General features: G+C 35.3%; 1 protein-coding gene across 2 annotated transcripts in view; it reads right to left on the reverse strand.

Moving 5' to 3' along the window:
* The window catches only part of LOC112048506 (probable cytochrome P450 304a1), a 48,038-nt gene that overhangs the window by 28,490 nt on the left and 4,230 nt on the right, over positions 1-15,318 (reverse strand). Inside the window, exons 1-4 of one of the 2 annotated variants that reach the window (XM_024086039.2) lie at positions 12,809-13,141; positions 7,809-8,057; positions 2,187-2,359; positions 896-1,168 (exon numbers count right to left, since the gene is read on the reverse strand). In XM_024086039.2, the coding sequence (XP_023941807.1) occupies positions 896-1,168; positions 2,187-2,359; positions 7,809-8,057; positions 12,809-12,905 (792 nt within the window). In that variant the 5' untranslated portion in view covers positions 12,906-13,141. Of the gene's footprint in view, positions 1-895; positions 1,169-2,186; positions 2,360-7,808; positions 8,058-12,808; positions 13,142-15,318 lie in introns of those variants that run through there. The other variant, XM_052884750.1, reaches the window with a different exon arrangement.

Below are 15,318 nucleotides of genomic sequence, written 5' to 3' on the forward strand. Positions count from 1 at the left end.
AAATGTATGATACCGATTCTGTTCTGATGCGTCTAGATACGACACGTCAGACAAATATAATTCCGTCTTAAAGATTGTCCTGATGCGTTAGAACACGACATATCAGTGTAAACACTTGCCATCACGTCATGACACGACACGTGACGTCACGTCATCATCATCTCCTTACCCTTATCCCACTTAAGTGGGGTCGGAAAAATATGGCAATCTTTTCCATTCGTTTCTATTACTCGTCAACTCATCATCCACTCCTGTTACACACATTTCCTCTTTCACACAATCCAACCATCTCTTCTTTGGCCTTCCTCTTCTCTTATGTTCTTCCACTTCCACATTCAAGCCAAATATAAATCCGCCTTTAATTTGATTCGTGACGTCTTATGTTTAAAGACATTAATTTATTTCACGTCATCATCAGGTATCTATCTATATTATGTAGATATAGTATATGAGTATGACGTGTATGTTTGTATGCGTAAACATCAAATAAATTGAATAATATTATAGATAGATCAACAGTCTAGACTGTGACTTGTTTCTAAAGCTACTGCGTTTATGTTAATAACAATCTAAAGTCATACTTAGTAGCAGTTTTAAAACAATTAAATATCAATATAGGATTTAAAAGATAATTTAATATTTTATCGACGTGCATTACGTGCAATTTCAGATAAATTACTTACATCGACGTGTCTCAAACGGTGAAGGAAAACATCGTAAGGAAACCTGCATACCAGAGCATTTTCTTAGTTCAATGCGTGTGTGAATGTGAAGTCTGCCAATCCGCATTAGGCCAGCGTGGTGGACTATTGGCCTAACCCCTCTCATTCTGAGAGGAGACTCGAGCTCAGCAGTGAGCATATGGATTGATAACGACGACATATGGACGACTTACATCGAAGAAATCCAACAGCGCCTGGTTGCCTCTCCTCATATCCCTGTAGCCGCTGTAACCAGGCATCAGATCTTTGAGCCATGGTGTCAAAGTTATAGCGCCACCAAAGTCATTGGTCCCCCTTTGAAACAAAAGCACTTCCCGGGCAAGGTCAAACAGAACCTTGTATTCGGACCTCGGCAACGTTGTACGAGCGAAAATATGTATCATGCCATTGATGAATGGGACAGCGAAGAAGTGCTGCATGTATATTAGATCGCCTTTAACCATTTCCTGGAAAAATATTAATAAATCAATCATCATCATCATCATCATCATCATCAGCTGCTGGACATAGGCCTCTTGCATGGACTTCCAAACAATACGGTCTCGAGTCGCCAGCATCCAGCGGCTCCCTGCAACCCGGTTGATGTCTTCGGTCCACCTAGTGGGGGGTCGACCAACACTGCGTTTTCCAGTGCGGGGTCGTCATTCCAGCATATTGGGTCAATGAATCAATATTAAATGTTAATTCTTGTCATAATCAAGAATGGGAACCGCAGCAGAAAAACCTGAAATGCCTCTCTGACTGAGAATTATACATTTGTTCCTTTTGCCGTGGAGATCCTTGGGCGATGGAGTCGCAGTGCAAATCATTTTACCGCGGCTAGATGGTGGCCTCGACTGGTGACTGAAGGACTGGCTCAATGTTTGCGCAAAGGATCAGCCTCACTTTCCAGTACGGAAATGCAGCTAGTTTTTGCCACCATTCCACGTGGGTATGATTTGTATAGTTATAGGATAAGTTAAGCTTGAGTTCTGACTCAAGTTGAACTCAAGACGAATTAACATCGTTCGGTTCCGAACGATGTTAATTGGTTGATTGATCTCGTGTTGGTTGGTGCCGACGCTACTACGCTCGTCATACGAAAAATGGAGTTTTAGTTAATTGTCAAAGACGTCCTTAACCCTACATATAACGGTCACAAGTCCGTGACTCCACTCAAGGTCATCCACTTCTCAAGGTTTGATTTGTTAATTAAGTTGTCCTGACATATATTTTGAATCATAACCTTTGTTCGACATTGGTTTTCTTATTTTTGTAATCCACTTCTGAGTCTGCTAAAACTATTATAATAGTGCCCTCAAATAAAATATTTCAAAATATCTTCAATGTACAGAATTTGACCTGTTATAGTCTTATAGTAAAATATAGATAGATAGATAAGCCGAGAAGGAAAAGGCACTGATCAATTTTGTATTTAGGTGGGTACCTATTACCTATTTTTAATGAAAATATCGGATTACATACATGCTCAACTGGATATTTGGGACCATTCTTCGCCATGTCAATCATTTCCTTAGTTTCATTAGCAACCACCGCCTCCAGGCTTTCCTCTCTCCTCCCGAACCCGTAGTCTCTCATGTATCGCAGTGAGAACCGCCTCTGCACGTGCCAGAAATAGCCATCGGTGAAGAAGATGCCTGTAATATATACAATAAAACTACATTTATTATGTTTTACGAAACTCGGGCAAATCATAGGTAGATAGCAGTGGCGACGAATGGAATTTAGATTAATATAAGTCGTCCTAAAGTAAAGGAAATTCATATAGCGTGATAAAAACTCGGTTTCGCGTATGTCTAGTAAGTAACTTATTTATTTGTTTATTAGGTATATTTACAATCACTAAATAAAATAATAAAATAAATGTAACTAAATTAAAAATCACTATAAGTGTAGTGATTACTTACAAATAAACACAGCATGAAATAAAGAAGAATCGTAAATAAAAGATAACTTAAATATCACAAATAAAGAACATACACACTCGTATTATTAACTAAAAAAGAAGAAAAAAAAATAGAGAAAGAAAGAAAATGAAATAAGATGAGCACATTAGTCGTAAGAGTACCAAGTAGAGATGACTTTTTTCCGAAAACTCTAAATTGATTCAGAGTAAATGTTTACTTTATATAACAGTGATCGATACTGATGCCAAAAATGCAATCAGTAAAATTTTTGCTTGTCTGTCTGTCTGTATCATCGTTATAGAAACAAAAACTATTCGACGGATTTTAACGAAACTTGGTACAATTATTCTTCATACTCCTGTGCAGGTTATAGTATACTTTTCATCACACTACGATCAATAGGAGCAGAGCAGTGAAGGAAAATGTTGGGAAAACGGGAGAAGTTATTTCATTTTTACAGCCATACTACTGTAAGGGCTGGATTAAAGAGGTCTAAGGGCGGACGAAGCTGCGGGCGTCCGCTAGTTTATAATAAATTGTCCCACGCAATATTTTTTTCATATCTAAAATTTTTCTGTGTTGTGTTTGCTAGTGTTAAAAACCGAGAAAAAAAAACAAATGTTTTCTGTGGCAAAATAAACTTTTGTTAACGATAAAGAGATAAAATTAAATGAGCAATTTAAAAAATCTTTTCAAGTTCAAACGGATGATGTCATTAATACTTTATAAATTATGTTTGTAAGTATAGCTTTTATCAGCGTGAATTGATTATTTTTTTTCAAGAAGTCAAGGAACAGATTGTGTCCGAGGTTAAATTTCCGGTCCATTTAAAATCATTTCGATAAAGCAGCATACCGGACAGACAATTTATTTATTTATTAGTACGGACAAATCCAGTTACACTAATTAAGTAGGTACATGAAAACAAAAGGAAACAAAACGACCACAGTGAAAAAAATAAAAAAAATAAGAAAAAATTAAACAAAAAGCAAAGGTAAAGAAATAGAAAAGAAAAAATTAAAATAGTAATAATAATTATATACAGTAATGGTTATTGATATTACTGTTCCACATGACGATAGTCTGGTTAAAGCTGAAAAGAAAAAAGTATCAAATTCATTAATCATACTTGGACCTTCCTCACGAGATTACCGCCATGTGGAATGTTGAGTAAACTATTATTGTTCCGATAGTTGTTTCAGTCAATGGTCTTATAGCGAAAAGCTTCCCCCAACACCTTAAGAAGCTTTCACTCAACTGTTGGATCAAGAGTCGGATACAAAAGGCAGTGATTTTTAAAACGGCGCGTATTGTGAGGAGGTTCCTCACTCTGGAGTCCTGACCACCGGTTGCTTGGGCACTTAAATGTCCCGCAGTGGGAGGGTTGAATTTTTTTTTATAAGTTTTTAATAGTGTTTTGTATATTTTATGTATAGCATTGTAAAAAATTAAAAAAGAAGGAGAAATAAATAAATGAGAGACAAAATATTACTACTACATACGTATATCAATATATAAAGAGCCGTGGTAGCCCAGTGGACCTCTGCCTCCGATTTCGGAGGGTGTGGGTTCGAATCCGGTCCGGGGCATGCACTTCCAACTTTTCAGTTGTGTGCATTTTATGGAAATAAATATCACGTGTCTCAATCGGTGAAGGAAAACATCGTGAGGAAACCTGCATACCAGAGAATTTCTTAATTCTCTGCGTATGTGAAGTCTGCCAATCCGCATTGGGCCAGCGTGGTGGACTATTGGCCTAACCCCTCTCATTCTGAGAGGAGACTCGAGCTCAGCAGTGAGCCGTATATGGGTTGATAACGACGACGTATATCACTACTACTACGCTACCTACTTACTAAATTATTTATTTATACACGGCAAAAAGCTCTCATTTTCGCTTTGATATTGTTATCAGTATTGGTCATTGCAAACAGCTGCATTTAATATTATTGTTGTGTTGTTTGATTTCGAGGCGACGGCGTCATTAACTCACACATTTATGTCTTTAAGAGGTCAACTTTGCGATAATAAACAATAATAATGTACCTAATATCGTCTACACCTGTTTTATAATAACTATAATGATGTGTTTTATAATATATATTATCTAATTATACCTACGTATCTAATTACAATACATATCAGGCGTTTTACCCGCCTGCAACTAATATCGGAATAAAAATAAGCCTAACTCCTAATAACAGCTGATCTGGTAGTGAAAGTCTCGTCAATCGGTCCAGCCGCTTAAAAGATTGGACAATTTTCAAGAGGCTTATTTATTTTCAGACGCAACGAAGAATGGGATGGCTTGGAAGAAAACGCCCTATTACCACGATTTAACCTCTTTCATAGATTTTTCCGTTTGGCCATGTATTTTCACATGCAAAATTTGAATAAAATATATTTTGTCTCTGGCCCCCCCCGACGGATAATTCCAATAAATTACTTATTGTTAAACTTATTTACATAGGTATAGATGTGTATGCACATGTAAATATTATGTATTTATCATAAGATACTTGTACCAATGATAATTTTATACTATAGATCGGTTACATCCCTACAAAACCACCGCAAAATGTGATTCGAATAATAGGCTACAAAATTGAGCGCACACATGCAGAATTTTGTATGTAATTCCATTATTTATTTATGCATATATAGTTTTTACACTTCTTGAACACACAACTCGACATTGTAGGCGATATTTAGGTATTATTTGTTTAAATAACGTTCGTTGTTGACCACAACTGACATTGAGATGTGGAAAGTTCCTCTTTTGAGCGCCTCTTTTTTCAGGACCTAGTAACACATCTAACAGTATTTAACATCATTGACTTATACCTAAATAACAGTGCGGGTAACGCTAGCTACATTACAAATGTCTTTGTTGCACAAAAAAGATGCATAAGAGCAATATGTGGATTGCAGAAAAGGGAAAGTTGTAGACCCTATTTTAAAAAATTAAAGATATTTACTGTGACATCCCTATATATATTTGAAATCGCATTATTTCTGAGAACGAACGACAGATTATTTCAAAGGCATAATCGTGAGCGTTGCAGAGATAGATTTCGGTTTCCTCCCCACCACACTGCTTTCCTAAATAAGAGCATCTGCATGATGATTATTAGAATATATAATAAATTACCAAAGCGTATAAGACAGGAGAACAATTTAATTAGTTTTAAAAATAATCTGCGTAGGTTTCTCCTGGACAATGCGTTTTATGACATAAATGAATTTTTAACTTTGGCATTTTAATATAAATTTATTCTTTTGACAATATGATGTAAATTGATTTTTGATTCATTTATTTTTTATTTGTATTTTCTGTTTTTTCAAATTAATTAATATTGTTCTTCTATTCATTATTAAAAGTAATTTCTGGAATGACATAATATTTACTGTAAATGTAACTAATATTTTGCATGCCAATCGGGCGTGATACAGAACAGATTATATTTATTTGTTAAGACCTTGTAAACTGTATCAGCAAATAAAGGATTGTATTGTATTGTATTGTATTGTATTTAATATAATTGCAACAAGTGCAAATTACAATTGATTGGTGTTTATTATCAGTGTTATTTAGATAATATACCTATCTATGCTATAAATAGATTAAACGTAAAAATAGTAATAAATAAACGTAACAAGTGGTCTACCTGGGTACCCAATCTATTAGTGGGTTGTACTTATTATATGTATGTCTGTAAATATATATGACTAGCGGACGCCCGCGACTTCGTAAAAATCGATGTCAACTTTCAACCCCTATTTCACATTCTATTTTGCCCGGTCAAAAAAAAGGCAGACAGACAGACAAAGAAGTCGGTTCATAATAGAAGATAGGCTTCAGTATCGATCCCCTAACTCTACCCTACTCCTACCCTACCCGTACCCTAATTGTATCCTACCCATACCCTACCCTTACCCTATCCCTATCCTACCCCTACCCTACTCCTACCCCACCTCTACCCTACTCCTAACCTACCCCTACCCTACCACTACCTAACCCTAACCTACCCTACCCTACCCTACCCCTAACCTACCCCTACCCTACCTCTACCCTATACCTTCCCTACCTTACCTCTACCCTTAGCAAAATCGGTCCAGCCCTATGAGCGTGGTGCGATGACAAAGGGAAATAGAGACTTCTATGCTAAAATTATAATAAGGTAAAGTTTGTGTGGTTGTCGGAGGTAATCTTTGGATCTACTGGACCGATTTGGAAAATTGTTTTACCAATAGAAAGCTACGTTATTTGCGAGTGTCATAGGCTATGTTTGAACCCCATATTCACACGGGAACGGGAACTACGTAATTGAAAGCGCGGGTCGTCATGTAGCGGAAATTCTGCGTCTTTTAGTAATTTTGTATTATCTCCGAAACTATTTAACTAATTAACATACTATAAGGGGCAAATCTTATCTCCATAATATCCTTGTGATTATTAAATAATTTATTTTGATAAGGATTTAAATAAAGTAACATAAATAATGACGCAAACCTAAGTATATAAAATTAATAATTTTTAAAACACAAAAGGTACTATATCTGCTAATATATAGAAGATAGATATATGGTGTCGCGGACTTTTTTGTAGAACTTTTAAAGATACATAAAGCCCCCATACATTAATTTCAATTTTACACAATGGTTAAGGCAGCGCATGCGAATAAGTATGCTTGAGAGCATTTTCGGTCCGACCTGTATGACAAAAACTGTGTTAAATCGGCTAATATATATGATACTAATATAAAATATAGCCTATAGCACTCCTCGATAATGTAGCATTCTACTGGTGAAAGAATTTTTGAAATCGGACCAGTAGTTCCGAAGATTACCCCATTTAAAAAATGTGACAAACTTACAAACTTTACCTCTTTATAATATTATTAGTATTAGTATTAGTATAGAAGTATAGATATAGATTAGCGTAATTGACGTATGTCTTGTTTATCTAGTTAGTTGCTTAGATGGAATTATTTCTATACAATTAGCCAAATTACAATAATATTATGTTCCTATATAAATATTTAATAAATGTTGATTTGGACGGATGGACATTGTTTTTGTTGTTATTGAGAGTAACTCTATAATTTTAACCAGAATCTTCGTAGATTCGTTAAATCGTTTTCAATTTGAAATTTTGGAAGATAGTAAATAAACTTACCAAGCTTTTTCCAATAAGAACGCAGGCGCGCCACAATAATATCTAAGCGGCCATCAAAGTCTTCATGAAACAAGCCCTCCTTGATCAGTTTCGAGTCATCGATCACTATAGTTGCGTACGGACCAAGGTACAACCCGACTATCTTCGTCCTGTATTCCCTAGCGATCTTCCTCATAGAGCCGCCCAGGTTGTTGATCTGCTTCAAGAGGACGATCCAATATGCGCCATATACTGGTAGACTTGGTGGTCCTGTAACAGAGTGATTGAAGAAGGCGTTTAGAAGAACTCGATGCAAAATGCCATTCATAGAAAACGAGCAGACTTAGCATGACAAATCTGGTGAAGAGAAATAGACAAAATGTCAATGAATCGCGGAGTAATCCCAGTACCATCACTTTCGTCCGAACACAACGAAAGTGATAGATAGCGATATTTTTGGTTGCGCTGCCATAGGTCGACATTATTGTCTATTTCTCCCACTGAGTAACCAGAGAGAGTCTTTACAAACTGCGCGCTGAAGTCGGTGCAACCCATAGATTTACGATTCGGTACAAAATTATAATTCTATGGTGCAACCCACAAAAAAAAACAAAAGTCACAAGTCACCTTGACTCTGCATATACAAACTTTTTTCATAATTTGTATTCCAAAATTTAACATTAACAACAATTACGTAAATTAATTTAATAACCAATAAAAAATACTCTATCTTATTTCTTTAGTTTTTGAGAACAGTTTTTAAAATATTTAAAAAAATTTTCATAAAAAAAATACAACCGACTTCAAAACCTAAAAACGTACCCACTAAACTAAAAAGTGAAAAATAACATCATAATATGTTCTACCTGCTGATCAGTATGAAGGCGGTGCTAAGCCGGTGATGTATTAATTCAAGCCATGTGAGAATATCTTATAGATTTAAATTTTGCAGACAGTGTTGTTTCATGTAGTCCTGTCAGAAATGGCTTAAATTAAGACAACACCGGCTAAGCACCGCCTTCATACTGATCAGCAGGTAGAACATATTATGATGTTATTTTTCACTTTTTAGTTTAGTGGGTACGTTTTTAGGTTTTGAAGTCGGTTGTATTTTTTTTATGAAAATTTTTATTATTTTTCCATTTTTAGTGTAAAATTTAATCTCAAACGAATACATCAGACCCCTAATGACAGTCACAACCCATCTTGGTACAAAATTCTCAGCAATACAAATTAATCAAGCCCAAGCACAAGGTAGCTACCGTAAACCGTTAAGGGGTTCCCTTAATTGACCTTGGTCTTCATCATCAGACCCCTAATAACAGACACAACTCATCTAGGTAGAAAGTTCTCAGCAATACGAATTAATCAAGGCCAAACACAAGGTAGATACTGTAAACTGTTAAGGAGTTCCCTTAATTGTCCTTGGTCTTCATCACCAAACCCCTAAATGACAGTCACAACCTATCTATGTGGAAAGTTCTCATTAATACAAATTAATCAAGCCCAAACACAAGGTAACTGATGTAAATCGCCGAGGAGTTCCCTCGTCTGTTTTATGGCTCCATCATCAGATCGATTTTAAACCTTCATGAAATTGTAGTGCTTAAAAGTATTAAATGGAAAAATATACGAACACACTAGACACCCATATAATTTTCGAAAGTTCCCCTCAATTTCTCCAGGATTCCATCATCAGATCTTGACATGATGGCAATGGGACCAAATGGGGACTATACCGTTTCAAACAAAAAAAGAATTTTTGAAATCGGTCCAGGCGTCTTTGAGTAATCGGTGTACATACATAAAAAAAAAAAAAAAAAAAAAATACCGACCGAATTGAGAACCTCCTCCTTTTTGAAGTCGATTAAAAACATAAGGCGCCATTTTTCTTGATTATTATTAAAAATTACTGATGCGAGCGATCGACGGTTCGTATCGACTGATAAGAGAACGTATTCGTTTTTGAATTAATGACGGTGTCGTATCCGTCACGGATACATGTTCCGTACGTAATCTTAAGATTATTGATTAATCTGTGATTTCTCCTCACGAAATACGAAACTTCTTATGTATATCACACACAAGTCGTGGACAGCTAGGTATAAGTACCTACTGCAAGTCATGCAACCGGACTTTAATAACGAATTTCGGTTATGCCAGTCACAATCGGGTACACTTCAGACTTTGAAGCCTTTGTGCATATTGTCAGACAAATCATGGGGGGCGTTCTCATCATCATCATCAATTGAAGTCAGAGGCGGACTGTCCATACAAAATAATCGACCTGAACGAGTTAGTATGAAAGTCGATTTTTTTTTCAATTTTAATATTTTTCTGACATAACTTTTTTATAAGCTTGTTATTTATTTTATAACATTTTGTATCTATTCCATTTTGAAGAGGCGCTTACAAGTACTACAGGGCTCTAGAGTAATGATTGCACCGTACAGACAAGAAAGAATATATTTTGTATTCAGACAGTAAAAACTTAAAAGTCACCACATAGCTCCACAGAAGACCAGCGCTGCGCTGATGCATCCGTCACTAGCGTAGCACATGCTGAGTGGTGACCATTTTGGTACCACACGCATCATTTTTTTGAATTTAATTTTCATTCGTCTTTATTACTCGTCAACTCATCATCCACTCCTTTTACACACATGTCCTCTTTCACACAATCCAACCATCTCTTCTTTGGCCTCCCTCTCCTCTTATGACCACTTGCACATTCAACATTTTTCTAGTAATAAGACTATATAATTTAATCATTACTTTAATATCTTTAAATTATTAGTTTACTATATTTTTAAAATTTCTTTCTTTTGTTTTAGGTATTTGTTGTCTTTTGTGTATTATGTGTGTGTGTGTGTCCAAATAAAATAATTTTCTTTCTTTCTTTCAAAAGTAAGCTAGGCTACAAAAAAATAATGATTGAAGACATAACTAACATCAGCTACTACTGAACAGATTACATAATGTATATCTCTTTAGTATAAAAAAATAAGCAAAGCAAAACTAATATTATAAATAAGAAGGTATGTATATATGTCGGTTACTTATCACGGTATTTTTTTTTAATTTTGATGAGTTTTGGAGATATTTGGTGATTAGTTGAGGGTTGGAGCAAGTTGCAAAATTAATAAAAATTTCAACTCCTTCACAGTATAAATGAAGGAGAAACACTGGTTTTATTAAACATTTTGAAAATTTAATTTCTATGGCGTTAAACAAGGATTGAATGTCGGTTATAATTCAATACTTATAATTTAAAAAGGATGCTGAATTTCACGCACACGAACTCGGGGTTCGTTAGTAAGGTTAATAAAGCATAATAAAACTGCGTATGTAATATTGTTATAAACATTGACATAAAAATCGAACGAGGTTATAAGTATTATCTAAACACGAGAATTATATTCACGTTTACAAACACGTGTGTAAATTGGAGATAATAATTTTAGTAACTGTAAAATTAAATGAAACAACTGCTGTTTTTTTTACGTTTTAACATAAAAGTGCTACTTTGTCGTTGATCGATTGACCCAGCGTTTTTGGTTAAAATTCTTATTATATAAATATTATCTATGTAGATAATATCATATCTAAATGGTAAATACACATATCTAAATCACCTCACTACCTAGATTTATAAATAGGCATTTAGATATATACAATCGATACTAATATTATAAATGCGAATACTGTCTGTCTGTCTACTTTGTCACCGGAATATTAATGAATTTTGATGAATTTTGTAATGAACAGAATACATACGAGTATATAGAAGGGAATGCATATAGTTTGAAAGTTTCCGGAAAAATCCTTTATTTACCAATTGATACCTATTTATGTAAATTGGTAAATTAATCATATATCTGTTAATCAGATAACTGTTAAATAAAATGTTACTTGAGAATTTTTTTTCTCCTAAAAGACTAAAAGGGGTTGAAAATTTGCCTAAAATTATAAACTGATCTACTACTAACTGGGTACATAAATAATGTGATCAAGAATTTTGAAAATTCCACCTCTGTGGAGTTTAATTAGGGGTTTATTCTTTATGAGTATCTGTCATTTTTCATTCACGGTATTTTCGTATTTTCATTTATTCAAATGGTACATTGAATATCGTCAATTAAAGTATAATGACGTTAGAAAGGGGATGAATCCATAAACTGATTTTCTCGCAGATGAACGTTGGGCGTCTGTTGGGCGTATACTTCTCATCAAAAAAATCGAAACAGTCCACCTGAACAGTACCTACTCGCGGACTGTTTTTTGTTGAGAAGTATGTATATAAATAAATGGTTGTTCAAATATGTCAGGTTAAATAGAGGTGTGATTTTGTTTGATAGTTAAATAAAATCAATTGACACGTCTCAAGGATATAAGTGCACGACTAAATACGAACTTAAGTACAAATATTTTACACTAATATTATATAGGCGAAAGTTTGTGAGTGTGTGTAATTGTGTCTGTTTGTGACACCACAACTACTGACACGATTTGGATGAAATTTTGAATGGGTACACACATAGGCTAAACTTTTTATCCCGGTAAAAATCCATCGTTCCCGCAGTGGGATAAACAAAATTTCACGCGAACGGACTATCGGACGTCTGTTATTTGTAGTGCTTTCTTTGTTACTTGCTTTTTAGAATGTGATTCTACAGTGGTCAGGATATACATTGTAAACTTATTTTGTATGTATGTATTATAGTATAGTCTGTATGTATATATTAATTATGTATTTAGGAAAATGTATTTATATTACTTAACTTTGTCTTATTTTTGTATACCCTCGAATATGTGCTTATATTTTACTCTTCCACAGTGGTTGTCTGGAAGAGATCGCTCTTTAGCGATTAGACAGCCAATTGTACATTAGTTTCTAAGTCTTATTGTAAGTTATTGTTTATTTTTGTTTTTAGTGTACAATAAAGTATATTTCTTCTTCTTCTTTTTCTTATTTTTGTTAGATATTTTCACTGATGTATAAAAAAAATTATAACACTCACCGGGTGGGAAATTTTCTCCGGGCCGTATGTATGCATTTTTGTAAAACTTCGCGCACAAAATCGCAACGAGCAATATCGTTATTATCACACCAATCATTGTGGTGAAGAGCGGGCGGCAACTGATTACGCAGCGACTCACAAACACTTTAAAAGCGACCTATCTAAACATTATGTCGGCTATTAAGTATAGAGATCATTAGACGCAAGTGCCTTTGTCGTATTTTTCGTGTATTTCGCCTAATCATCTCGAATTGTAAATCTCAAGTAGGACAGGTAATGACACCTCCTTTGACTAATGTATCTAAACGAATCTCTGAAGTTATGTAGGTACCTACTCTTGTGAACACAAAAATAAATTAAGTTAATCTTAATAACTGAGATAGGGCTATGAATTAACAACTCAGTGTGATATATTTATTTTCTATTGGATTCACAAAGTGACGAATGCCGAATTTCTGCGACGCGTCAATCAGAAGCGTGAACTTTTGCAGACCGTCAAGACGAGAAAAGTCGCGTATCTAGGGCACGTGCTACGACACGAGAGATACGAGCTTCTACAGCTCATTTTGATGGGAAAGAGGCGTTGGTCGCAGGAAGAAGTCTTGGCTGAGAAACATCCGAGAGTGGACCGGGATCGCGAGCGCCGCAAAATTATTTCGCCTCGCGAAAGATAGAGACGAGTTCAAAAAACTGACTGCCAACCTTCGCTAGTCGGAGAGGCACCTTAAGAAGAAGAAGAAGATTTATTAATTTATATTTTTATCAATTGACTAACTACAAAAAAAATTGTTATTATTATCACTAAGCACCTAATCAAAATATGCTACTTAACTTAAAAATTAAAAAAAACTACTGCAGAGTTTTCAGTTTGATTTTGAGAGTTCTGTATTTTGGAATCAAAATATCTACTAAACGTATGTTTGAATGTACTTGCTATAAGTTAAAGAAAATCTTTTAGTTAATATGGCGCGTGGGGCGCCCTGGGCGACCAACCCCCACCCCACCCTGAACCCGGCACTGCTTTTACAGAACACACGTGCGTGTCAGTTCCTTCGTCAATTCTATAGAAATCTTATTATGATAATTAAGGTCTATTGAACTGAAGTATACACTTAAAAGGTCTGACGATAAGTGGATAACCATTGCATACTCAGACTAAATACATAAGGACTAGTATCGCACCCAAATTCACGAACAAAATTTTCTGCCATTTTCTAACGAAAACTAGCTTAGATTTCATACATATTTTAAAATAAACTAGCAGTTTTTGTTCGTTTTTTACACCATATAACTACATAAAAAGGTATTTTTACCGAGGTTTTTAACCGACGGACACAATTTTAAACTATGAAACATCGATTCTTTAGAGACAGTGTTTATAATCGCATAAGATCGTTGATCATATACGTTGATAGAAAAATAATGTCTTGCGAGGCAGGTCTTTATCTAATTAGTCTGAGATTGCATATCAACAAAGTAATATTTTGCAGGGCATGCAAGGTACAACCTCATGTGCTAATAACACTGACAACCTTACTTTTTACACCGGAATTTTGTTTGGCGGCGCTAGTGATCATAGTAGTTCCAAACGAGGATGTCATCATTGCATAGCGTGTATTCTACGCAGATATCGGTATGTGACGACTGTCTAATCTCAATGATATTTCATATCAATCATCAATCTATCCATGCATTTTTAATGAATCGTATAGCAGGTACTACTTATCTATATGTACCTATATGCGAAGATAATCATAATCCTCATTTGCTAAAACGTGCATCAGTGAAAACGTGTATTACGTGTATCGAAAACATATCTGCAATAACCACACTTACCTCTATTTAGGAAGGCTGTTTGTCCGTCCTAGTGAGCCGTGATAGCCTAGTGGAAATGACCTCTGCCTCCGATTCCGGAGGGCGTAGGTTCGAATCCGATCCGGGGCATGCACCCCCACAACTTTTCTGTTGTGTGCATTTTAAGAAATTAAATATCACGTGTCTCAAACGGTGAAGGAAACCTGCTCACCAGAGAATTAAGAAATTTCTCTGCTCGGTGAAGTTTGCCAATCCGCATTGGGCCAGCGTGGTGGACTATTGGCCTAACCCCTCTCATTCTGAGAGGAGAGTCGAGCTCAGCAGTGAGACGAATATGGGTTGATAATGAAGTACAGTATACAATAATTATTGAGTATGTATCGTAGTGGCTTTGGAAGGAAGCAGGTTTTCGAGAGTTTAGATCTTATTTATTTAATTCTTTACAAGTTTGCTCATTATGTAATCTGAGATGGAAGCGGGCTAACTCGTTAGAAGGAGAATGAATGTCAACACCCCTCTCGGTTTCTACATGACGTACCGGAAATAATACCGCTAAATCGCTTGAAAATCAAGAAAACCTTAATTGTCTAAGTTTAAAACGTAATTTTTTTTTATATTTTCTACGGGATATCATGACGAATCATGTCTCCAGTCGCCAGACTCTTAGCTTCGTGACCTTTAACGGTGTTTTTCGA

Source organism: Bicyclus anynana, chromosome 12 (assembly GCF_947172395.1).
Source record: "Bicyclus anynana chromosome 12, ilBicAnyn1.1, whole genome shotgun sequence".
Taxonomy (NCBI): domain Eukaryota; kingdom Metazoa; phylum Arthropoda; class Insecta; order Lepidoptera; family Nymphalidae; genus Bicyclus; species Bicyclus anynana.